Raw genomic sequence first — 27769 nt, 5'->3', positions numbered from 1 at the left:
TTTCTATTTGTTCACCACATGTAACCAAATGAATGACTGAGATATGATGTGAACCCTTTAGCATAGGAACCAATATGACCCCAAAATCACCATTTTCATGAATGTTTGACTTGTGTTTTGTGCGAAAAGTAGTTTGGTGATGTATTTTTATCTGGGTTTTGTGAAAAACAGCTAAAAATAAAACTACAGTGTAAACATCAAGTAAATCTGATCATTTGTTTTAATGGTAAGTAGTAGTTTGCTACCATTAAAACATCGAAAAAATTGATCACAGTAAATTTTTTAAAAATTGTTGTGTGATGATTGACATACATGCACGACAAGACGTCATTCATATTTACGGAGAAAACATGCAAAATAATCTAAAATCTGGCTACCCGGTAAATAACTTATACTAATAATCAAAATTCTCCAATTTTTCGTGACACTCATATGTGTATATAGTCATAACACTCCATACAGCTGTATCAGGTTTTTAGCATAGGTAACCGGAAACAATTTTGAAATGATAGAATGTTTCTACATTAGGAACCAATTGTAAACTGTTAAAAAAAACACTGTTTTTGAGGTCGTTTTTTGAAAAACTTAGTTTGCTATATTTTTATTTTAGAATTTTTAACATATCAGTAACCCAACCCCTCTTGCTGGATTTCAAGGATTTCTGAGTATTTTTTTAATGGTAGCAAACTACCTTAAGGTAGAATGCTACACCTTCTACTTTAAGGTGACAATTATAATCAAAGATAAACTTTGCAGATCTCCTGTGTGAATACAGAATATATGCACTAATTGGCATTATATAACGAAATATCTAAAAAATCAAACTGCAGAACAGTCAGAAAAGATGACATAGCTCTAAAACTAATCACGTGTGTACTTTACTCCCAAGTTACCAAGGTGCCAAATGTGTATTTAAAGCGCAGTGGTCGTTGTGTTGATAAACATTTATTTTCCCACAATACAATGCGTTCTTCAAATGGAAATCACACGTATAAGGTTTGACGTGGGTGCGACTTGCACTGAATACCGGCGGTGACTCCTTCGATACCTTCCAATCACCTAAAAATTACCTAATTAAAGCTTGGAAATGTCTGGTACTTGTTGATCTGTGTAACAGTCAAAGTTGCCATCTTTGTTTATACGAGACCCATATATCTCATGCAATGCATGGCACGACGACTACCACTCTTTAAAATTTTGTTAACAGTCTGAAATGAGAAAAATAATATGCAAATTAGCTACTTAAGATGCATGTGCATGGCCACAAAACTTATATCTTCTCATTATTTAAAGGTAACCAGATACCAAATTTGATCAAAATCGGATCAGAATTTTTTGAGATTTTAACTCCCAACTCAATGCGGAGCACATCGAACCTAAAAATGGTTTACCTTTTAAAGGTTAAGGATTATGCCATTGATTCATTGGGGGTGGGGTGGCAAGAGAGTTTCTCGTGGCATTAGCCCATATACACACACGCATATATTTCAAAATGACAAGAAATACGCACATTCATGAAAACTTGTACTTTTACATCAAAAGTGTGTTACTATTTTAACCACCAGCCACTTTCACTCAATGAATGAGTCATTCCAAATTAAGCCCTGTTCCGGGCCATGTCGGTGCCAGTATATACCCGTGTTATTGGTCGGAGTTCCTCGGTTCCCGGTCGTGAAATTTATATTCCATCGTCTTACATCAGGGTCGGCATGCGTGCCTCATAAATTGTGAGCAGCAATAATGTATGGACCGATTTCCCGCGTACATTTTCGGGAAAATCAGAGGATGAGTGGACATGTCTGCACTTTGACCCCACAGAGGATCCAATCACGTTGCGTGAAGCTTGTCCCGCCATATTGCTTGACGGTATCCTCGTGTAACTTGTCAGTCTCGAAGGTAAGAGAATTAATAACACCAAATATTAGTTCTTATTTGTAAATTCCAAGTGTAATTAAAAAAGGCGTGATCGTAGAAACTATGATTTCCGATTACGCTGACAACTAATTAATTGTTGGCATGTGACAGTCTTGTAATTGTCATTCGTAAAAAGATGCTGGCAGCCATGTTGTAGAGATATTACATGTGTTTTATATTCCACTTTACTGTGTTTTTTACCGCAGAAAGTAGAAAACCGGCGAATGTGATTACTGGTCACGGTCAATCTACATGTTATTGTGTTTTTCAAAAGCCAAAATAACAAATCCGAATTCAATTGTTTCTGCGACAGAATTACGCAGTCGTCATTGCGATGGCTTGTAATATTATGGATAATAATTTTATGACGACTGGAAATGTTGTCTTCGCCGCGTGTTCCGTGATGTTTACGTCAATTTTAACGTAATATCTGAATGTAGAACCTGACCTTATTAATTGTCATTACCCTCGAAGGAAAACACAGAAATAGGCCAATTATGATAATTTCAATAGAGTTCAAGTAATCATCCAATACTGGTTTCCTCTGATTTTACAATAATGAAACCATTTCAGATAATGTTTTAATGATCAGAACATATGTATTTATATCCAAAAGATGTATCAGATTATAAATGTTCCATTTTGAGACGCTAAGATGTTAGTTCGCATTAATTCATTTTTATAGTTCAATACTTGCAAGTGTCACAGGTGGTCTTGTGTTAACGATTATTTACCAGGAGGGGAATTTTATCAGATACATGTTTATTCATTGTTTCTTCTCTATATTATGTCACAAACTGTAAATTATCGAATTCTCAGTGCTAGAAATTCTCATGATTCGTGAAGACAACATTTTCACTGCTACACATGTACAAAATTATGCCATTTTCACAATCAACTGTCTCGCAAAATTTAAGAAAATATGTACGTCTCAGGAAATTAAAATTTGTTGATCTACAAAATAGGTGGTACACAGCCCCTTCATCTTCCCCAGCCAAGGTTCATTAATTATGTCGCCTTACCTTGACAGTTCCTGATGTATTTCCATGCTAAATGTAACCCAAAGTCGCGTGTTATGTGCTTTTATTGAAAATTGAATGCCAGGTCCTCTATATGTCCAATCTAATCATTCAATTTAACTGAGGTCGAATACAGATTTTCCCTACAAAATAACACACAGGTTTGGAGGAGGGGGCCATGGATGGCTGGGTTTAGCAGCGTATTAACTGTGTGGATTAAACAATGACACAGCCCGGTCACGTATATTTGTTCATGTTACAAACATGGAATGTGGTTATTGTGACGAAAATGCACGCTACAATAAGAACTACATGTACTTGCAACTGCAGTCTGCACATGCAAATAAAAACTCTGGAGAGACATCAACGCTGGGAGAAAAACCTACAAAATAGAATTTGTGATTTCTGAGTGTATGTTTCAAACGTTGAATACCAGGAAAGATTTAGGTTCATAAACAAAGCAATTCAATTTATTACGCATGTTCAGCAAATATCTGTTTCCATGGCGCTGTTGTACATGAGTGGATGTTTTATGCAGAAGTTGGTACTCATACAGTCAATGTAAGCGCAATGACACTGTTATCAATGATATCGTTAATTGTACAGTCTAGTAAATTATTCGTGGGACCATTTGATATGAACAAAACAAACACTAGAACAGTGGCAGGTGTGTAATTTTATGACATTAGTAAAGACAAAATTTTGCAAAAATCACTTTTTGCCAAATTAAAGCGGTTTGCAGTATATCGTATATTTGGTGCATATCATTGATATCACGCAACTTTACAGTAGGGCAATGGGTACGACACCGATTCGGTACATGGAATCTATCTAAAATGAACATCAGAAGGTTCAGTTTCCACATTGTTTCATTTACACAGGGTTTTGTATTCACACTTTCTGACATGCCTTTAAGTTCCTACTGAACCTATTGGACTACCCAATATAACCATTGGATTAAAACTTCTAAAAGCTCTTGAAAATGGTAGCCTACCAGTCTACGAGTTTACATGTAGGTTTGATCATTTGATCAGCTATATTCGCCTTATTTTTTGTCAGGACTGTTAATAAACTGTATATATATATATACATGTACATGTGTATACACCATAACTGCTCTATTAGACGTTTTAATGACGTACAACACATGTAATTGTCGGTTTCTATTGGAGATGTGCTTCTAATAGAACAAATACAGCATATACATTTGTTCATCAGTGGTTACCATTAGAGAAAAAAGTAAATCAAATCTGTATTCCAGAAGTGTTACAGTGTACCCTCTAAGCTGGTATGACGTCGTGTCACTGACGCATGAAGATTTGCTGTGACGTAACTAGTTGTACTAATTCACTGGCAGGTCATTGACACAACAACAAAAATCATATATTGATATAGTGATCTTGAAAGAACATCTTGCTATAGTTATGACGTTTTGTAATTTGGTAAAATAAAATACACATTCTATAAACAAAATAAATATAAAAACAAAGGTAATCAGGGACCACAGCATTTTCTTTGTGCATCAAGTCATCTATACATTCACATGCAATTTTATTTTTGTCTTGAAGGTTGATCCCTCCCACCCAAGCAGCTAACAACTTGAATTTGAGGATTCCATTTTGACGCAGGATCCCTACAAAATTAGCCCTGTCAGAGGGCACACTGGTGTTATAGCTAGTATAAATTTTTCACACAAAAAAGCTCTGCACATAAATTTAATAAAGCTAATTAATGGTGTATCCCATTTACCATGTACAACATAGAAGAATACAAAAATGTATGTGCATCCATACAACAGTGTTAATAATGAACAGACGTAATAATAGCATGTTTTTCTGAAATGGATCAAATGCCAGTACTGTGTACTGCTTTAATTTTGCAAATTTCATGAAACTTTGTAACAGTGAAAATTCTTCTGCTGTTCTCTGACACAAAGCGTCTTCACGAATGTCATAAAATATTCACAATTTTCAAGATCATTATTTCAGTCTATGATTTACTGTTGCGTTTTGACACCCGGGTGAATAACATTGAATTGTATCAGCTTTGATGGCACACTTCCTACTTCTCTTCGAAGTGTATGTTACCGAAACCACACATTTTCTTTTTTTTTGGCCCTATAATTTTGTGGTACTTCAACATTTCAGACACTAATTAACATATTATCAATATAATGGATCAGGTACAACATCGATTAGGTACATGTGTGAAGTCTGTCTAAAATGAATATCAAAAGGTTCAGTTTTCACATAGTTCAATTTACACAGGGTTCAGTTTACACCGACAGGGCTTAAATTAGCATTAGCCCAAGGCAACACAGACTACTAAATATCATTTTTGCTTGCATATCAACTTACCTACACAATCTGACAATTTTTTTTTTTACCAAACTGACTTAACTTGATTTTGGGTTTTCCATTTTGACTTAGGATCCCGGTTTAATTAGAGGACACACTGCAGGTAAGATAGGTCAGATTTTAAATTTAGTCCGTAAAATTAGTTTTTTTTTAATAGCTTCGCCGTCGTCGTCGTCGGCGTCTGCGTAAACTATTTAATTTTTTGACTTCTCGTTGAAAACCGCAAGTCCACTTGCTTTGAAAGTATATATATGGGTACAGTACAGTACTGTACTACATGTGGACCTCTCGTAGTTTTTTTTTTTTTTGTGATATCTTCAAGTCAAAATTTTTGTGAATATTTTTGTCATTTTTGGTAAAATGTTATATATTTGACTTCTTGTTAAGAACCGCAAGTCTGATTGCTTTGATATTATACATATAGGTACCTCAGATTTGTTTTGTTTCAGGATGATATGTTCAGTTTTCCAATTTTAATGAATACTTTTGTAATTTTTGGTGAAAAGTGATATTTTCAAATTCTTGTTGAAAACAAAGTCAGATTGCTTTGATACTATACATATAGGTACCTCGGGTAGACCTTTCTCAGATTTGTTCATTTTCTTGCTAACAGCGAAGCTATCTCAGCCAAGAGGCTGCTTGTTTTAATTTTCTTCGTCAGACTCATTTACATGTACTTTGTGCTAGCTTGCTTACAAAATACTTCACAAAGATCCATGTTAAAATGTATGCAATACTTATCAACAAATTACAAATGTTGAGTTTGAACTTGATGCTTATACAACAGTGGGCAGTGAGATTAAATGTGTTGACTGATCCAGACTTGTTGAGACTGATTTAATATTTAATGCACTACAATGTGCAATACAACTTTTTCATAGATGTTTGTATTCACCATGGCTACGATGGGAAATATACTGTAACACGCTTTGATTTAGTTTGTGCCAAATGTACTTGAATTTTGTGAGTTATAAGGAAAAAATAACGAAAAAATGTAAGAATGAACATCCACTGTGGTTCATGAAAAAGTGAGTCACAGTGACCTTTATCTTCCAATTATTACTATTAGTACCACAAACCCTTTCTTGATTTCCAAAAAACGTTTATAAATTTCAGAAACTGAATTGAGGTGTTTCTGTTGACCGATTGAATAACATTGGAAGATTCAAATGATGTTATCATAGTACGTACCATACTTGTTTGATTCAACTGTCATTGCAATTAAAATGAAGGGAATGACTTTCTGGCAATGACAGTAATCACAACATTGATGGTTATACACATATGTGCATATTTCGAGCCATGTGGTTTCAAATGTTTTGTATGTAGGACTTGTGTGATTGTATACAGGCAAGTCACTGGTAATGTTAGATTCCAACAGAATCTTCAAATTATGGGTCAGTAGAAGCACAAAAACAGTACACCTACATGAAATCTAAGCTCTTATCGAAAATAATGGTGTGTGTGTGTGATATTGAAAGGCACTTATTTATTGTTTATATTAAAGTAAGCACTGCTATTCAACAGTGTTTTCCACCAATTAATGGTGAAAAATGTGCTGTATGATTTGATGCACCTTTTATTGCGTTCTAATCACTGTGATTAATAGATGTTCAATTCACAGTATTGCATGGTATATTAGAGCAGGCTACTTCACAATGACAACAGGGTGGCGACCCCGGGTATTTCAAAACCCCTTTGTATGAACCCTTTTGTGAGCTCGTTTAGGTGGTCTACTTTCAAATGTTCCTGGATGACTAGATGTACTTTTCATTCTTCAGACATTTAAGTTCAAGTACGCAGGCCTTTAATACCTTTGGAAAATGACCTAGGAGCTGGAAATGGCTCTCCATAAAACAGGAATGCGAGTAATTAAGGGATCTATGCTGTGAAATACTCTTGAAAATGGTATGCATGTATTTGGAGAGGGATGATTTTCTCTACTGGGTCTTGAGTGTTAGCCGAGTAAAGTGATCACTCCCCTAAGAAAGTAAGGTCTAAACGCAGCTGCAGCCATTCTAAACTGAATTCATAATTATATTTCATCATGGTAATATGATACGGAAGGATAGCCTGCGGGATTGGTAGCCATAGTAACAATGCTGGTGCCATGGCAACAAATCTTCAAAACACGAAACAGACATTTCTTCTCATTTTCTGTAAGCAAAGTGGGTCGGTCATGTATATAATTTATGTAATATCTCATCACAACACTTGACTGTTTTGGCTTTGTACATCTGATCTTAGTGTACACAGGAGAATAGTAAGTACATGTACATCATTGTGACCTGTATGTGAAGCAAGTTCTTCTTTAATATTTTGAGGAGGTGAGGCATACATGTACTTAGTAAGTGTAGTGGGTTACATGCATGTAGTGTTTTGGATTTTATTAGTGACCTTTAGGGAGAAAATGATCTATGCTTGGATGCAATTGCCCGTATTGGGCCAGCCATTGATATATAGTACATTACCATGGGCTTTGTACATCCTGTTATTGTATACTTGTATATGCATTTGTTGTACAATTATTACTATTCCTTATTGCTCACTTCATATATTTATATTGCATGTGTTAACCCCTGCATTAGAGATCTAAACGTAACTTCTACTATGATCACCCACATTTGTGATTCCATTCTGCATCAGAACTAGATATTTTTTACCTATATTATGCAAATAATGATCTAATACAAAATCAAATTAATTTAAAAATTCTGTTCTATTCTCAGCGTGGTACATTAAAATTTTTAATGAAAAAAAAGATTATTTGAGCGTGATGGGAAAGAAAGCAATTTGCCATTGCTAATGCCAAAATTAGGCCATGTAAATGTACATGCAATACTTAAGTGACATAAATGCAAATCAAACAGGTTTAATAGACGCAAGCCCGTACTGCAGTCATGTTGATTCCCCTAAAATACTGCATACCTCGTAATATATGATGTATTTTACAATTGGGTCTACTTACCTTTGTAATTATAGTACACATTTAAGCTTGATGGCCTTGCGTCACTATATACAGTATAATAAATAATGAACAACAACAACAGATAATTGATCAAATTACTACCCACACTTATTTTATATACATTGATAATCATGCGTACATGGATATATTTGTCAAGGTTCTTGCATTACTGTAGGAATCAAAATTAATACAAATCTCCAAATGATTTTTTAATCACCAACAGATATTTTCCTATCAGAATTTATAGCATAAGTCAACCTTTGGTCTCTTTTCGTAAAATACACCTCTGACTTAGTCAATTTTTTTTCGGGCATTGATTGTCTGTTAACTTTCACTGTTATCTTTCCTGACTTTTATGTGTGAATTACTGATATACATGTATAGTGCAATTTGAAACTCAATTTCATGTTTACGACTACCTGACAGAGCTGCATGTTCCTCACTCATCATGATGACAATTAAAATGAGTTATTAATTTATAAACAACAAAAATCTACACTAAAGCTTACATCAAAATGTTTATTTGAAAACAAAAAATATCATACTCAATGAATGCAAGCTTTTATTGTCAAAAAAACTGTGCTTTTATTTTGATTTTTCATAAAAATGGGATATATTGTTGATTGAAAAATTCTGATTACAACCCTATGAAATAAGCATGTTGACCAAATAATTTTAATGAATAATTTTTATTTTAGATTAATTGTGTATTGCACACAATACTTTATCTTTCAAGCTCTGTTAGTAAACATTGTATTATAATAGAAAATGGTTGCTATTTCTTTGTTTTCTGTTTTAATTATCATATTTACTGAGATTCAAAAAAAAACGAAAACATCCAGAGAATGTCCAGCAACAACATATCTTTATACATTTGCGTTGTGATATAATACGATGCAATGTTTTCCTTTATACATATTACTGCATTAGCAGCCATGGCTTTTATTAGAATGATAAATGCAACAGAGGGGATGCGGCTTCTATTAAAGCATGTACACATATGATTGTGATTTTGTTCTAAAATGAATTGGTGCGGTTTCTATATAGGAAACGACTTTTAAATGCAGTTTTTACATTACCAGTAATCAGTTTTCATTTTTCTCCTAGGACATAAAAAAGAATAGTAACCATGGCAGATAATCCAGAAACGTGAGTCTTCAAATTTCATTATTGTGAATGTGTGTCGGTAGTGGTTGTGTTACTGTATGGGTTGCTTGTTGAACTCTTGTTGCTTTATAATATTTTGAATAACTGAAGGTGAAAGTGTACACCGTGTATTGTTTTTTGCTTGATTGTGATCAGAAATGTAATTCCTGGCTTGGTTTATGATGTGAATATTGTGGTCTGAATACAAGACTTTTTGACAATGCTTCTTACTTTGTGCACGCAACATCTTTAAATGAGCCGAGTCAGACTTTCATTCTGGTAAATGTCTTGCTGGTTTGTAACATCACCAGCCACTTTGCTGAATGGTTAGGCTGCATGTGATTACAAAACAGACAAATGTAATGCATACAACACTGTTGGATGTTTCAAACTAGCGACTAAATGGCTGACTGAATGGCTGATGAGGGATATTCAGAGTTTTTGCATCTACAAATAATGTCATGAAGTTGTGGGTCGCATGTTGATTTCATTCTGACTGACTTTGTTCAGTAAGCATTACATCACGTTTTAGGCCTTGCTGTATTTGTTCTGTTTGTAGAAGTGGATATTTGATTTATTGTAATGTTGCTCGTTTAATTTTACTTATGACCAAAGACACAACTGTTATTTATTAAGTTTATTCACTATGTGTACTAATAGAGCAAATACAGTATAGTTTGTTACTGTTTGAAAGCGGGTGTAATTCGAAAGTGAAACAAAATTGCCTTAATGAAAATTTGTAAATTATACATGTTTATTAGTATCTGGCCAATCATTAAATTAAATAGTTTATAATTAGGTTCATATAATGTTAATTGCTGTGTTGTGCATATGTACATTTTTCTTAGTTAAATGGATATACTAAATTTCAATATGTGAACACCTGTATACCTTTTCTTAGCTTGGCTTGACTTTGCTTTAAATCCCAACATGTTATTTATTGATCAGGGATTGCGTTAACGCGGAATTACGCGTCTGGGAAGCATAGTTTTTCTGTGGGACGCATGAATTTTTCAACTGGTGAGTCCCTGGGACGCATCCGGTGAGCACACGTCTCGGTCGTATTGTGATAGGTCTAAAGGCATTGTGTGCATCTGCGATGCCATTGTCCCGCATACAAAGTTCATAGAGCTTTTAAATTCACGTACACTACTGTGCCATTGTCTTCAAAAACACCTATTAGAATCTACATTTCACAATGGAAAGTGTGAAGTCCCGTCTGAAGTACGGCGAGACAGTCAATACTGAGACCTGCTAATTTAACCGCCTAAAACTTACAATGTCACCCAGGGTAATTTTTCTCCAAAAAATTACTTTAACGAACCTGGTACGTGAAATAAACTTTATTTTCCTAATTTAATTGGTAACGAAATTATATTCTAAACAAAGTAAAAACGATCACAACTGCCGAGCAACAAATGATCACGGTTGCGCAATCCAGTCATGCTGAGTTTCACAATTGTTGATTATTACTCAGTAGTGATTATAATAACGTTTAAAAAAAACAAATTTGTTGAATTGTAATGAAATGCAAATAAAATTCAACTTCGTTTCGTCGTAAGCAAATAATTCCGGTCGCAAATTAACGCTCGATGCTGTCGAGTATTCGCCATGTTCCTTGTCTTGCATGGTTGACCTAATAGGTCAAATCTCCAATTAACCAATAAAAATGCTGGATAACGCCAACGTGTTCAAATTACCATAGTTCATTTAAATATGTTAATGTTATTTAACACAACGCGGAAGAGATTTGCCGATGTTGTAGTACGATCATTTGGCTTGGATTTTTACGGGAAAACGGCATGATTTTTTTTTTCGAATCAAAAAATAGTTGTTTTCAAAAGATAAACTAAGCATTTGAAGACTAATTTAACATAATTTTCAGTGACAACAACTCGAACCGAAACAAGGTTTGCGCACTCACGCTAGTCACAAAAAACGTACTCTTGAAATTGAATAAAAACTTAAACTCTATTTTAGGCGTCAGGAAAGATTGAAATGTCCGAAAAATGACGGCAAAATATTTAAATAACAAATATTAAATAAAATCTGCCGAAAAATCGCCGATTTCTTGGTCCCATTTAATTTTTTTTAAAAACCATAACTGCCCAGATGCGAATTTACTGCAGAATCTGGTACTACTGAGTACTAGTATGTACAAATTTTGGGTGTATTGTTTTCTGGGGGCAATATTAATTGAAACAATACAAGTGACTTTGGGGGGAAAAAAATCACTTTTCTAGAAGCCATGGATCGATTCGTTATTTGCAAGATCGCCTCCCCGGCAGGTTCCATGTGGCATTGCCTTTTCTTGACAGAATCGTATTAAGTCTAAGTTAAGTCTGACACTATCTCATTTATCTTGGCTTATGAAGAACTTGAAGGTAAACCCAGTAATGATTTAAAATTTTTACAAGCAGCATTACATTTTAATAACAGTAAAAATAGAAGTAAACCATGTAAATAATGCAGATTGCTGACATGTAAAGGCTGGAATGAACATGTAAATAAAGTACAATATAAATGTGATTAATGCCTGTTTATGTTTATTGTGTAATAGTTCGTGCAAAAAACTATTTTAGAAAAATAAAGTGCGGTAGCAGCAGGGACCCCACATATTTTTAAGGGACCCACACATTTTATAAGGGGTGGGTCCCAGGGACTCCACATTATCGAACACTAATGCAACCCCTGTTGATATCATGTGCATGTGGGTTATAATTGTGAAGAATGATTGAAATGGTAAAGTAGCCGGTCACTGGTAGCATAGTGGTTGTCCTTCCAGACTCGTGATAGGTAGACCCAAGTTCAAATCCTACCTTGGGCTGAACATCAAAGGGTCGACCCCTACCCTGGGTGAGTGTGCCACAGACTCAATGGGAAGGCCAATTCCACTGGCCGAGATTCATTCACTAACGAATGCGACTTTGGGGGAACCTTGGCAGATGCTTGTGTTCGACCGAACCTGGTTGACGCCAAGATAGCGCATTAAAATTGGCATTTGATAGAGAGATGGCCACACAGCCCTGTCATGTAGTCCCAAACATATGACTTCTGTGGCAAAATGCACTGTGTCAGCACTAGCACTTGCAATTTGCTTATACAAAAAAAAAGTCAGGAGAGACAACAGTGACATTCAATGTCTATCGCCTGGCACAACAATATTTAATTGAAAAAAAAGGGGGGGGGACATGCGTAAAAGAGAGATCGTTTAGGTTGTACCTCAATCTGCATTGGCGTGACCTATGCAAGGATTGTATTTTCTCAATTGGTGGTTGCCATCTGGTTACATTGTAATTGTATGTGTTAATCGTTGTAGTCTTGTTTTGTTATGAATTTCCTAGTAAACCAGTAGAAACTGCAGTGGACATTGAAATGGGTGACAAGAATGAAGATTCAGTTGAAGAGGTTGAAGTTGAAGAGAGTGGTGGTAAACAGGGTTCTGGTGATGCTCCTGGTAAATCTGCTGGTAAGTAGCTTTGTGATGATTTATGTTTGTCCCATGGCCTCGAGTACAGTCATTGTGCAACTTGTCGATTTTTTTTATGTTCTAATTGATTATTCATCACTTCAGGGCCGTGCATTTATTGCACTTGTATCACATTTTTATGTTTATGCCATTTGGATTGTGCTTTTATTGCTTTTCCATTAAGTTTGGGTCATGCATTTTAACAATCGATCTTTTCATTCTTTCATGTGGTGCGCTAAGATAAGTGATGAAAATGTATGATGTAAGTGGCGAAATAAGCATCAGATTGCAATAATTGGTATACTGCCATCAAAGTGTGAACATGAGCAATAGGTTGGGCAAAAGCTATACTGTTTGTTTGTTTGTTAGGGTATACATTTGTCTTTATCATCTGCAAAGGAATTGTTTGATTCAAATTGCCCGACTGCTTTCAGTTTTGTTTACTAAATGTTTGTCCTGTCAATGAACTGTTCATAAAGTAAAAAAATATTTTTTTTACGACATTGTTTGATATTTAGTCAACCATTTTCATTTTCTAAACTTTTTAAACATGATTAATTATAAGCTTGTGGTCAACTATTGAATCCATATACTGTAAAAAGTTATACTAGAATACATCGCCTGATGAAAGCATCCAAGGATAGACGATATCAATGAGGGAAAAAACAGCATCAGTGTTAACCTTTTGAATTCTGAAGTCAGCAAAATGCCTACATACGTCTTTCATAATTTTTCAGAAACGTTATCAAAACCTGTAGCCATCGGGGTATGTCCATTTAAACAGTATAAATGTAATAGAAAAGACATTAGTGTGCAGTTTAGCAGCACCAATTTTCTCTTCAAACATCATGGGTTCAATTTTCTTCAAATCTGTTAGCTTCTTAGACAGTTTTAATACCTGAGAGTCGAAGCGTTTGCTGTTTGTTTCATTAGAATGGCGTTTCAGAAGGTGGGTAAGAAGACGCAATTGAATCAAAATGCAGCCTTTGTATTTTCATCATGTGGGCAAGTGTTTAGAAAACTCTAATTTTCAAAATTGTTATTATTAGTTCAAATCTAGAGTCTACGAATACCCTAGTGTTTGTAAACATGTTTGATTTTCTAATTCAATGGGAATTGGAAAACTGGAAGATTTTGAAAGGAACATACTTTGTTGGTGAATGTCCATTTTCATCATCATCTGTACTGTGAGAGTACTTGACCTGCATTTAATTGAATTATTTCACGTATCGTTTCCCTTTATAAATGACATGCTTTACTGCTCGTCTTGCATCTCCAATGCTTAATTTTGCTCATATGCACGAGTTGTCATTCTTGGTGTGAGACATTATTTTTGTACACTCAGATGTTGAAAAAGATATAGATCATAGGGAAGTGATGGTGGGGGGGGGGGGGGAATCCACCCTGATGGGGATCAAAAATCTCAAATTCCAAAATAGTGGATTCTAGGGAGCTATTAAATATGTGACAAATTTGGTCACTGTTACAATGGCAGTCAAATCGGTCGAGATAAACGTAAATGCTGTGAGACTTGATACTGTAGAACTGTCAGCATTCATGGTGTCCCCAGGAACTAAGGATTTATGTCAGGTCTATCATGGAATGCTTCTTGATGAATCTAAATGCAATATTCTTTGTTATTGAGTTTACTGTGTATTGAACATGGTAGTAATTACTATTGTTTCCTGCATGCCTAGGGGCTAATGCAATCCATGTATCAGATATCCATGGCTAGTATACCTTGTTTGAGCATGTAAAACAGAATACACTGTCAGCATCTTTGAACTTTGACAATCAAATTAACCACGACTAATAAGATAATGGTGTCGTATGTCATGTATTTTTTGTGTCCAGGTGACTTCATATTGTAGGCTTTCAGTAATTGTAGACAATTAGTGTGAGAGATTAACTGGTTACAAGTTCATTTATCACTTTCTAAAATGATGTTGACTTCTAAGAATTGCATTAATTTTTAGCCAGTTACAATCAGTTTATTATGGGTCTTGATTACGACTGTATCAGATTTTTACCTACATTAATGCGGCTTCTTTTTTTTTCTCTCATTTTTACTGCATATACATGTATGGTGTGTGTGGTTAGTATTTCTGGGTTTAGAAAATTAAACTGAAATCATAAGCACCAAGGAATTATATATTGGATTATGCCAAAAAATAATTATCATCACACATACATTTAATAGTTTTATAATTTCATGTTTTAACACCAATGAAAGCATGTCCTCTATAAAAGATGCCCCGTTTCTTAGAAGTTAATCTTGGTTGTCACCAATCTGTCACACATACAGTACAGTTCTCGCGGAAGCTTTGGCTTTTGTGGCATCATTTTCACCTACGCATGGCTTCATTGTCGCCTCAGCTTCGCAGTCTCATGGCATCAACATGGCATCAACTTCAAAATATTGTGACATGAGTATGACCTAATTATTTTCACATGGAAAGGCAGTAGTGAAAATCACATGTACAGAAGTTCTATATGTAATCGATTTGAAATTCAAAGCGGTAAGGGGAATAAAATAATTTGACCAAGAGTAAAATGACATTTTAAACAAATATCTTGTTTAATTATTTAATGTTGCGAGTATTGGGTACCAAAAACTATGTGAAGTACATTGCAAGGTGACGAGTGTCATATTGACTGCAAGGAAAATCGTGATAAATTTAAATCACATGATGCAATCGTCGTTCGGAAACAACACAATTTGCTATACGAAATGAAACTGTTCTTGTTATAAAATTACCTTATTTTCGTTCATTTTATTTGCTGGTAAGAGAACAGATTCAGATTCCTCATTTTGGTGGTATTTTTCTGTGTTTCGTTTAGTTTTAGCCGAGTCCGATCCCCGGACTACTAGTTCATGCAAAACACGCGTACACCGCCTGGTGCATCGGCGTTGTCGCCTGCCATCTTGATACAAAGTTCCAAAACAAGTACGTATATTTCCAACCATGATTGGATGGTTGTGGTGGCGTCGTTATGGTAAAATTTTACATCCAATTTTCAAAATTAAGTCACGATCAGTGACCACAGGCCTTGTAAAAAATCGAATAGCACTTGACATGCAGAAATAATTTTTTGGGCTTCAGTAAAAAAGTGTTTATTTAGTTGTAGCCGTAAATATTTGGTGACCAGTCGATGAACAATTTGAAACTCATTGTACACACGGAAGTCCTTCGATACTGAATATCATCGACCCCAATCTGGTTTACCTTGTTTCCCAACTTGCAAAACTGATTTGTATCTCAGCCCAGTTTTTCTTTTTTTGAACTGAGGTCAAACCCCAGCCGTTTGTCAAAATATACCGATGTTTTTAATTGAATGATTGTGAAGTTTGTCGCAGCACAGTGAATCGACACCGGAGATTGGATGGTACGACGACCCTTAAATTAGCGTCAAATATGCTTTGTTTACAACATCATTGATTGGCTGAGAGTCACCTGATCGGAGCACAACCTGGGTCACAGAACCATATTTATCAACGGGACTTTGCGAGAGAACCACACCCACATTTTCAACCATTTTTAGCACGGAAGTTGCCAACAAATGTCGAAAAACTTGTGAATTTTATGGATTTGAATAAAATAAAGCTAGCGATTGGTAAGACTGGTTAATAATATATCCCACAATGCTCTTCGAATTTTTTTATTTTATTTCAAGGCGAGAAATGGATAATTGAAGTTCCATCGATTTCAAGGCGACTGTTTCACTGCGACAACTCTACGCTGTGTTTTAGTTTCGCGAGGTAAAAAAAATATATAATAAATAGTACTTGTTAAATTATTTTGTTTTACAGCCCGCAAATTACGGGACATGATCCCCATGAATTACGATAAATAAATGCTGATTGTGTTGAATGATGGACGTCGGGACCGTTTGGAGAAACCAACAGGGATCGATATTCCAAACAAATTATTGGGACACGGTCGGTAGACATTTCAAACTAATGAAATTATTAACGAAAGACGAGATTATCCAAATATATGCAAAATTGACAAATACATAGAGATATTAGGTTTTATTTTAGCCTTAGAAATATTTTCTCTCCATCAGTCCATGTGTGGGACTTCTGTTTAGCTTCATGGTCCTTCAGCTTGTGTTCTCCTTGGGGGAAATAACAATAATTATACAAATCGTAAACTCAACACAGTCAGGAAAAGAAACCCAGACAACCATGTCGTACTTCTGTTGAAATACATTTTGTAGCAGTGCTTCACGTCAGAATATTGTTTAAAATAAAATAGTCAATCCCAGCCAAATCTAGGTCAAAGGGTCAGATTGCGTGCATATAATTATAGTTAAAACAAAAAGTATTTGAACTTTTGACGGTTGTTCAACATCTATGCACGGTTACTAAACTAGTAACCGTGATCTATCAAAACCAGAAAATTGTTAGTAGTCCGAATTTTTGCACAGTCGAAATTAAAGCGGAAATTCAACAAGCGATCGCAAAAGCGAGCGATTGAAAAGCGGAATCGGGCGAGAGGTTGGGCGAAATGAGTTCTGTACTTGTTTGATGAAGCGATGCTGATGCCACATTGTCGCCATAATGAGGCCACAATGACGCGAAGCGATAACCGCCTAACTTTTTAATGTCGCGACATTGATGCATGCCGAAGCCATAACAATGCCATAATGATGCGATGCTGAAGCGAAGGTGAAGCTGAAGTGAAGCCAAAGCTTCCGCATTCACCCATTTTTTGTTTTTTTATTCCAGTGGAAATCCACAATTATGTTTTAAATTTTTGGGAGTGTATTATGAGGCATTTGACTTGTTTTAACCCCATCCATTGTCTCACCCTAAATTTACACTTAGAAATCAAAGGAAGAAATTTAAGGTTGACTGAAAGTTCAATTTCAAACCATGTTCTGTGGATTACTTTACACAGGCTTATCTCACGATTAGGAAATTATAAATAAATAACGATATTATTTCGAGCTAAAAAACTAATTAAAAATATTACCTGAAAATGATTTTAATTTTATATGTTCAATGTACCAACTCAAACAAAATATCAAAAATAAAGTCTGGTTAAAAATAAGCCACATTTTAATGATCTAGCATGTATAGTATATGCACGTCTTGGTTTATATGCACTTCTATAAGAGATGCACTTTGAACCAATCAGATATGGTACATGTATGTGTTGTACAGACTTTGTCGGGTTACTTGTTTTTGACTTTTGACATTGTTCTTCTTTCAGTTGGTGATATTTCATCTCAAGTTATGCAGAATCCACAGGTATTAGCAGCTTTACAAGAAAGGTTGGATGGATTGGTTGGAAAAAGTACTGGTTACATTGAAAAGTAAGTAATAGTGCACACCATGTCAACGCATTGACTGATTATATACCATTCATACCGACTGTCCATGGAGCATCCATCTGTCTTCAGCAGGCTATGTGTTTACATGCTATTAAAGCATGTGGAAGCATTTGAAAATTTTTGCTGTTTTCCAATGTTCAAAGGATTGAAATAAATAGACAGATGTGCATGTTGGGCTTTAGAATTATCTACATCAACCTCAATGTGACATTCACCAAATATTATTAATAAAATTTGGCAAATAAAGGTGTTAATTTATTATCATCAGACCATCATTATATACATAGCTGCATCTGTGACTTCTTGATTAGCACCTGATGCACATTCTGGAATTCTCCACCACGCTTTTATCATTTTTTTTTAAATCATGTAATTTATCTGTATTTAGCAATTATATATTGGCTTAAATTAAATTCCTACATGTACAGTATGCATATTTGGGTATACATGCAACATACAGAGTGCATTGTGCACTCAATTGTTTTGAACCCTTATATTCAATGTTCATTGAAATGTTCAAATTGCCATAGATATTTGAATTGCACTCTTATTAGTCCCCGTTCGGACAAAGTCCGAAACGGGACGTATAATTCGGTTTCCGTTCGTGTGTCTGTGTGTCCGTCCGAAGTCATATCTCAGAATCCCTTGGACCGATTCCGTTCATTCTTTGCATGTGCCTAGTACTTTATGTGGGACATATGCACATGCAGTGGTTTAGCGATTCGATTCAAAATAGCCGACTGGCAGCCATCTTGTTTTTTGAAAATGTTGTATTTTGGACATGCTTTGTCAGTTTTCATTCAAACTTGGTACATAGATTATACATGTTAGGATACATGTCCATGACAATTTATTTCACAATTGGATCAAAGATGGCCGACTGGCAGCCATCTTGTTTTTTGAAAATGTTGTATTTTGGACATGCTTTGTCAGTTTTCATTCAAATTTAGTACATAGATTATACATGTTAGGATACATGTTCCCGACCGTTTGTGAGTTCCTGTGTCTGTCCGTCCGTGTGTCTGTCCATCCCTGCGTCAATCTGTCCAGAGTCATATTTCAGAATCCTGTGGACCGATTCCGTTCATTCTTTGCATGTGCCTAGTACCTTATGTATGACATATGCACATGCAGTGGCTTAGCGATTCGATTCAAAATGGCCGACTGGCAGCCATCTTGTTTTTGGAAAATGTTGTATTTTGGACATGCTTTGTCAGTTGTCATTCAAACTTGGTACATAGAATATACATGTTAGGATACATGTCCATGACGATTTATTTCGCAATTGGATCAAATATGGTAGACTGGCAGGCATCTTGTTTTGTTTTTCTATGTGGTATCTTGGACGTGCTCTGTCAGTTTTCATTCAAATTTGGCACATACATGTACTTTATACATGTTAGGATGAATGTCCATGACAATTTGTTTCGAAATCTGGTCAAGGATGGTCGATTGACAGCCATCTGAATTTTTGGTCTTACTACTATATTTCCACAATTTATGTACCATTTTCATTCGTATTTGGCACATACATCATACATATGAGTGTATTTCATAATCAGATCAAAGATGGCCGAAAAATGGCTGTTTTTATTTTTGGCCATATTACTACTGCACGTGTTTTGATGTAAATAAACAATCTGTTGTATACGCCACTTGGAACTCAAGTTTCAAGGACACGCTCGCGACAACCCCTTCCCTTTAATATAACGAGCACAAAGAGAACTTTCAAAAGTTTAACGGGGACTGTGTCATTTTCAATGACTTGTTGTAAAGTAATTTACGGAGGTGAATTTTGGGTAAATTTAAAACCCAAACTAGCACCAACATTTTGACACGGGAAAATCATCTACGAATATTCTATCTATATCGGACATAGTGCATTACTATGGCTATATAATGTATATACGTTTGATATCACAGTTTACCAAAGGTAGTCAAGAGGCGTGTCAAGGCGTTGAAGAATCTACAGGTGAAATATGCCAAGACAGAAGCTAAATTCTACGAAGAAGTGCATGAACTTGAATGCAAGTATGCTGCCCTCTATCAGTCATTGTATGAAAAGGTTTGTAATTGTAACTTTGGTTTTCAATTGAGACAACTATGTAAACATAATATTCCATTGGGAATTCCATTGTTTATTTCCTAGTCATTTTTGATGTTTTTTTACTGCCCTTGTAGATGTGTACAACCTATAATATCTTTGAGCTGTCTCTGTCAATTACGTTCAAACTTCATGTTTACATTGCCTATATTCATATGCAATTTTTATTAATAGCACAAGTGTCCCAATTCAAGATGGCTGACTTGTGACCTTTCAAAATGAAACACCAAAATATTTTCAGAACTGCAGAGATGGCATTTTTTCATTTAAAAAATGTTTCATTCAAAATACATTTGTCTTTGTCTGCCGTTTGACTGATTGTACATTTCTATGACGATGTTGGGTTTCCATGACTTGTCTTATTGTACTACTAGAGGAAAGATGTTGTGATTGGTGCAATAGAGCCTACAGACTCGGACTGTGAATGGCAAAGTAGTGACGAAGAGGAAGACGATGAAGAAAATGAATTGTTGGCAGTGAGTAATGTACGACTGCCTTTATTGTGGGGGAATCAATATTCTTGTTATTTGATTTGTGTGTGTGTGAGTGAGTGAGTGATCAATATTTAATGCAAAAAATTTAAATTAATATCTGTAATCTTATTAATGCACGTAAACTTGTGTGGTCCAATCAGTGATGCATGGAGACAATGTTGCAAGAGAAAATTTGTGGAATATTGCTGCAGTGATTTCACTAGGGTCACTGATTTTTAGTGAAATGTCTTCTCAAACAATGTCAAATTCTGAAATTTTGTGTATGCATAAAATGGTACAATTTACCATGATAGTAAATACATACATGGGATGGCTAATCTTGTGAGCAGGATAGGTTTTTAGAGTCTGCTCATTCTCTCATACAAACTAAAGTCATTATGCCATAAACATTTAAGGGCAGCTCAAACTTAGTAATTGTTGCTGCAAATTAAGTTTGTTGAAATGGGTATGACTGACTTTTGAATTGTTGAGAATGCAAGTGTGTTGCAAGTGTTTTCCAAAAATGAAGAAGAGAATGTGCCCATAATGAAATAGAAAAATGTACTGTTATTATAACACTGACAAAAAACATAAGTGTTCTTTCAAGTGACCATGGTCTGTTGTTGATTAATATTCATGAGCTACTTAATATACATAAATAAGTGTTCTGTTTTGACTTTACTTCAGGATGAAATGAAGAAGAAAGCCTCACTGGAAGAGAAGGAAAAAGTGGATGAAAAGGAAGAAGGTTGGTTTGCAATTCCAGTATATTTTGCATGGTGACACATCTTAATGACTGATCTGGCTAACTAGTACTAGTAAAAAATTATGAAAATTGTAAAACACAACAAAGTCTTGATATTTTACTGAGCTAAAAGCTCCATTGAATAAAGAAAAAAAAAATATTGATAACCTAATTAGTAGAAAGGTTAGTCAATTTTTGGCTTTACCACTGATATCTCAAGTACTACTGATTATATTTCAATGAAACTTGGTATGTGAATGCTTTAGAATAATGGAAATTCACGTACCTGTTTAGTTTTGGTTTAAATCTGTGCATATTAATTACCTAATTTGCATAATAATTAACAATTTTTCGGCTTTTCTATTGATATCTCAAGTTCTGAAACTTGGTACAATGATGGTCTGTGACGTTGTGCAGATGATATTAGATTTACATTAAAAACTGTGCATATTAATTAACCGATTTGCATAATACTTAAGTCAGTTTTCAGCTTTTCCATCAATGTCTCAAGTACTTAACATTTTTTTTTTAATGAATCTTTGTAAGTAAGTCAATGCAATCACATTGTACCTGTACATTTCAGATAGCAGACAAATATTAGTTGCCATGCTTGTTGTTTGGAAGGATAAATAAAACTCTAAGCTTTCTTTGATTCTTTTTTTTGACAGAGAATCCCAATGGAATCCCAGAATTCTGGTTAACTATTTTCAAGAATGTAGACATGTTGAGTGAAATGGTACAAGAGCATGATGAACCTATACTTAAATGTTTAGAAAATATCCACGTTAAATTTTCAGAACCGGGTCAACCAATGGTGAGTTGAGTTTTCAGCTTTATCTGTTTCATCTTAACATTTTTTAATGCTTTTATGTCATGGTACACCTGATTACAGAATCCGTAAATAATGTTGCCCCATGACCACTATGATGTTGTTTTGATATAGAGGGAATGTACAAAGTACTTTAAATGTCACCTGCCTCTTGATCAATGCATTATAGATTTCATTTTAATATGCTAATAAAAGCTTGTACTATAGCAGGAAAATCAATAAAATTGTCATTGATCTTTTAAAATTTGCTAAATTTAACCCAATTTACCTAAAATGGCATCAATGACGCAGTTTGAAATTGTTGGTCGTTGTACTATCTGTTCGATCAGACATATTCAAACATTTTGTATTGCTACTACTATGAAATGTGTTAGGGGAGGACTGATAACAATACCAACAGTTCACAGTATTGTTTTTATCTTGCAGGGTTTTACGCTTGAATTTCACTTTGCGGCAAATGATTATTTCACTAACAAAGTCTTAACTAAATATTATTCAATGAGATCGGAGCCTGATGAAAGCGATCCATTCAGTTTTGAAGGTCCTGAAATAGTTAGCTGTACAGGGTACGTACGTATAGAATGCACTGAAACCTGTTAATAAAATTCAATTATCAGCAAATATCATGCACATGAGTTGGGGTAGTAGGGGTATGAATGGGAAGATTGTTTTTTGTCAGTGAACTAGCATACTACACATATGAAGTAGGATTAATAAGATAAGGGTATGCAACTTTGATATGTTTTGTACTTCTTTGTAAGCAATAGATATTTCATAATCTCGAAAGTTTAGTCTGTATGTCAATCAAATAAATTTTAACCAATGGCATCAGAGAGCACAGTGGACTGTTGAGAAATTTGATTGAGTAAGCCAAAATGAAAAATAAGAACATTTATCAAATTTTTGTAGAAAATTGTAAAATAAGCACTATATTTTCACCCAATGTTTGATTTACATCTCTGTGAGGTGTTTTTCTAGAAGAAGGATTTTGACATTTTATTTTAGCCGAAACTAAATAAAATTTGCTATTAGTTACTGGTGAAGTTTGCAGAAGCCAAAGTCATATGCAGACATGCTGTTACTGTTTTACGGAAAGGTGTATTAGTGATGGGGATTATTGATGTTTTCAATAAAGCCAAATGCACTTTTCAAAAAAAAGCAAGGACTCTAGCTGACACAGTTGAGATGAACTCTAAACAGTTCATTGACAGAGTTATTCATTTGCATAGTCTTTCTTGAATTGTAGGTAGATTTGTTTTAGGATTTTCTGATCATGTTGCAATTCATGTGACTTGAAATATCCATCGCTTACGACAACAGTTGCATGTCCTCCTTTTTAATACAATACCTAAAGAGTAGACTCGTTCTCTGGACAAGTCGTACTCATAGACAACTCTTGATTCAGCTCGCACGTTTTCAAGTGTGATTGTCAAATCTATTAATAAGTGAACTTTTTTTGTAACTGCATGATTCTGTGTACTGAATATGTTCGTCTCTACTCCTAAGGTGCACAATAGACTGGAAGAAAGGCAAGAACATCACAGTTAAGGTTATCAAGAAGAAACAGAAGCATAAAGGACGAGGGACAACCAGAACGGTGACCAAAACTGTCCAAAATGATTCATTCTTTAATTTCTTTAATCCTCCACAAGTTCCAGAAGATGGTGAAATGGTGAGTAGGAATTTGTTTTCTACTTTTTAGTCTAGAGAACTTTGTATCAGATTTGGACGTCATTAGAGGCTGGCACACGGATATTACGGTTTTACTTATTTGCATACTCAATACAAAATGGTGTGCACAGATCAGAACTAGCTTGTAATGTACAGTAATGATGTACATTGCCTAAACATGCAAGTATATTGAATAATAACACAGTAGCAAACAACCACATTTGCTGTACCTACCTACCTAGGTATGAATGACTGGATCTTGCCTGCCAGACACTTTGCATGTTATATTATAAGAGTGCTCTCCTTTTCAGCTATTTTTTTTCAACAAATTGCATGTTAATTCTAATGATCAGTAATGGGTCAGCTGGACAATGACTAGTTCAGAAGATGCTAATCTTCTTGATGACTGAGTTGCTGATGAGTGAATGAGTATGATAATTCCAGACATTTACATTTACCTAGTATGTTCCTGACTGTAAAATCAAGTCAGAATCAATCGAAACACAAGATGCTAGCCTGGCTTAACATGCATTTTATTTTGATATCGTTCTCAATTTTTAGGATGAAGAGACTGAAGTAGTGCTAGCAGCAGATTTTGAGATTGGTCACTTTTTCCGAGAGAGAGTTATTCCAAAGGCCGTCCTTTACTTCACAGGAGAAGCGATTGAAGACGATGATGAGGTGGGTGTTTTTTTGTCACACACTTCACAATTGAGGAAGTATCATTGTTCCCTGATTTGACCAACCTTTGTCAGGCACTGTTAGATGATATGATTCCACATGTACATCGATGATTGCTTGATAAAAGTTTCATAAATAAAATTAGTGCGGTTCCTAACTTATTTCTATGAAAATACTGACTTTGCTATTTCCCCATGTTATTAAACCTTTCTGTGGTGGCTATTTTGGATTAGAAAATTGGTATACAATTGAGGTTCATAATTCAAAAATTAGTTTGGGTACCACAACTATTTAAAACAGTGGATCACAGAAAATAATTTTAACTTCAGGAAATTTCTATCCCAACTGTGTGTTACTTGCAACCACCATTAATGTAAGAATAAGTGAACAGTGCATGCTTTGCACTTTAATTCAGTTTAATAAACAAACGATACTTTCAGTTCGATGACACATGTCTATTTAAATTGCGATTCAGTGATGAGATCGAATTAGAATGTGGGATTTGGGTTTTTTAAATCCTGTGTCCTAGAATAAATTAGTCCATATATGGACACTTGTGGTATCTGAACTTGCGCTCAGTGAAAATATTGATGTTTGCGATATGTTGTGAGTATTGTCTATGGCTTGCTATGACTATATCTAATTTTTTGGGAAACTATTTTTTTATGCAAATGTGTAACTGTTGTTTTGTTTTTTTAATTTTTGTAGTATGAAGAAGAAGGTGAAGAAGAGGTAATTTTGAACAGAAAATCAGGGGTAAAAACTAACAGTCTGGTAGATGTATGGCAGTCTCTCGTATGTTTCATGCATGTTATGTATACTCATACGCTGGGTTCTCCTCTGGGTTCTTTGCGCAACTCAAATCAACATTAAAAATTTGAACACTAGATGCATTGTACGTCTACCGCAACCTTTGGGTACTTTTAGTCAGCAGGCCTACTTTCTTTGTACAGCTGAGGTCTTATAGTCATTGGGCCTATTTTCTCTTATATGCCCTTTAGGTCTTGTGACGACTTTCTTTTTCTTGTATGCCCACGGTCTTCTAGTCATCTGGACTACATTCTCTTTTATATGAGTGTGTTGTTCATCAGCAACAGAAGCTCAGTAAACATATAATGCATGCACAGGTACAGCATGTTCACCCACCATGTGCTCTGTAGCTTTCTACCAACAGGTGCATGATAACTGTAGTTTTGGCTAAGGTAGGAGTAAAGGAAATGTGTATAATTACCTGAAATTACAATACATCCATTAGTAACTTCTCTTTCATTTTCATATTTGGTTCCACACTTCCTTCTGTATACTTGCATGTATATATGCCTTCACAGAGAGTGTATACTTTGTCATGTAGTGAAGGACGTAATTATGCACATTTCCTAAGCTGCTGTCCAGACTGCTGAACATGTCTTGGCTTTAGATGGTGTGAGAAAAGGGGAAGGGGGGAAAGACCTGATTCACAGGTGACTGTAGCATTTAATTTTTCAGGATGCTGACGGCGAGGAAGGTGATGATGATGATGACAATGACCCTGAATACGATCCCAGCAAGGTACGTTAATGTGTTACATAGAGAAGATGATTAAAAAAAAAAGTAGTGGGAGGGTTTTATATATACAGCAGTAGAAGTTAAAATTTATAAAAAAGATACATGGTTGTCCAGTCAGAATAAAATAGGTTTTCATCCCCATCTTGAAATAAACCTGAAAAATTGTTTAATAACTGATGAAAAATACTTTATTAATAATAATAAATTTTCATTGAAAAGACATTTTGGATGTTTTGTATGTAATTAATTTTCACTGAATCATAATGTTTTTTTCCCAAGATGAATGTAAAACATAGGAAAAAAGGTACTCTTCGCTTCATCCCTTCAGGGAAAAAAAGCAAAAATAATGTATTTTACTTGACCATCATAGTCAAGTTAGTTTTGTCTTTTGGACCAAATGTTCTTACTAAAACAATTATGTCGGGTTAGTGTCCATATAATATAAGGTCAAAGGTTATCAACTAGAGTACCCATGTTTACAATTGGAGACAGTAATTGTTTGTATCTGCCTTAACCAAGATCAAGAACTATAAATTACCTCCCATCAACATTTTGTTTAACTTGTAGACACAAGATTTAACATAAGATCAACTTCCAAGAAAATTTTTTTTTCCACTGATTTGTCAAATATATTTTGAGCTATATTAACTATTTCATTCTATTTGTATTATTTTGTTTCAGGATGGACAGAAGCCATCAGAATGTAAACAACAGTGAAGCTAGCCACAGTTTTTTTTTCCTGCATATTTTTTTTTCATACCCCAAGATTTACAACATTTCTTTTTTCACAGTCTATCCACGTTCGGCAAATTTATCATAAGAAAGGCAGTAACTCTAGTTTACACCTACTGCTAGAGTCTATGCTTTGCATAAACAAATAAATAAATTCAAAAAAGTAGTTTAATTAAATAATAAATAATGTTGTTTGTGTTTTTAAGTGAAACTTAGATCAATAGTAACTGGAGTCAATGTTTGTTTGTGGTCATTACATTCCTCCAGTAATGTCACCATTTACAAAATTCCTGCGAAGACTTTTAAGTCATTAAGCAAATTTGGACCTCAATCAGTGGTGATTACGTTTTCTGTCAGAATTTATAAATAATTACACTTGGAATTGTTGTATATAAAAATTCTTTGGATAAAAATGCATGTGTACAGGTGATATTGTGTTTTTATGTACTTTTAGCTTCCCTACAGGGAGTGGAAGGGGAGGGCTTGTCAAAGTTTATAATTTATTGAGGTTCGATTGTGTTCTGTAAATCTGGATTCAGTGGTTAACTACTTGTCTGGTGTAAGACTTTCCTGTAAGCTGATTGCGAAGGAGTATAGTGACTTTCACACTAATGAGTGAGTGGTTTGGTTTTTTTTTTCCCGCTCATATCATTGATATCCATGTACCGGTAGTGGCACGACTTGTAATATTTACAACAAATATGCATATGACCTTGGCTTCTGCTAACCCTTCAATAGTCATTAATGGTGAATTTTGTTTTCATTTTGGTTACAAG

At 34.9% G+C, this 27769-nt stretch overlaps 1 protein-coding gene across 6 annotated transcripts; it reads left to right on the top strand.

The window, feature by feature from the left end:
• The first annotated feature begins 1808 nt into the window (after window positions 1-1808).
• Window positions 1809-27406, top strand: LOC100377601 (nucleosome assembly protein 1-like 1). Of its 6 annotated transcripts, none has more exons than XM_085500087.1 (15): window positions 1866-1896; window positions 5363-5393; window positions 9366-9407; window positions 12749-12873; window positions 18093-18195; window positions 20137-20278; window positions 20692-20802; window positions 21478-21538; window positions 22204-22349; window positions 22791-22930; window positions 23871-24036; window positions 24597-24716; window positions 25425-25472; window positions 26202-26264; window positions 26943-27180. In XM_085500087.1, exons 3-15 carry the CDS (start codon window positions 9388-9390, stop codon window positions 26976-26978), a joined length of 1281 nt encoding a protein of 426 aa, XP_085356213.1. In that variant the 5' UTR covers window positions 1866-1896; window positions 5363-5393; window positions 9366-9387; the 3' UTR covers window positions 26979-27180. The 6 variants fall into 6 exon arrangements, with proteins under 6 accessions (XP_085356230.1, XP_085356228.1, XP_085356218.1 ...); XM_085500098.1 differs by having other exon boundaries at window positions 1869-1896; window positions 20692-20793; XM_085500104.1 differs by lacking the exon at window positions 5363-5393 and having other exon boundaries at window positions 1809-1896; window positions 20692-20793; window positions 25425-25448; window positions 26943-27406.
• Window positions 27407-27769: the final 363 nt, after the last annotated feature.

Source organism: Saccoglossus kowalevskii, chromosome 1, assembly GCF_978046115.1.
Source record: "Saccoglossus kowalevskii chromosome 1, keSacKowa6.1, whole genome shotgun sequence".
Lineage (NCBI taxonomy): Eukaryota > Metazoa > Hemichordata > Enteropneusta > Harrimaniidae > Saccoglossus > Saccoglossus kowalevskii.
This window is presented reverse-complemented; position numbering and strand designations above follow the sequence as displayed.

Excerpts from the sequence above, each read along its gene's own strand:
- LOC100377601 (XM_085500082.1), top strand. The coding sequence starts at position 9,388 with ATGGCAGATAATCCAGAAAC. Across the intron at positions 18,196-20,136 it reads AGTACTGGTTACATTGAAAA|TTTACCAAAGGTAGTCAAGA; the intron begins GTAAGTAATAGT and ends TTGATATCACAG. Across the intron at positions 25,473-26,201 it reads TTTTGAACAGAAAATCAGGG|GATGCTGACGGCGAGGAAGG; the intron begins GTAAAAACTAAC and ends TTAATTTTTCAG.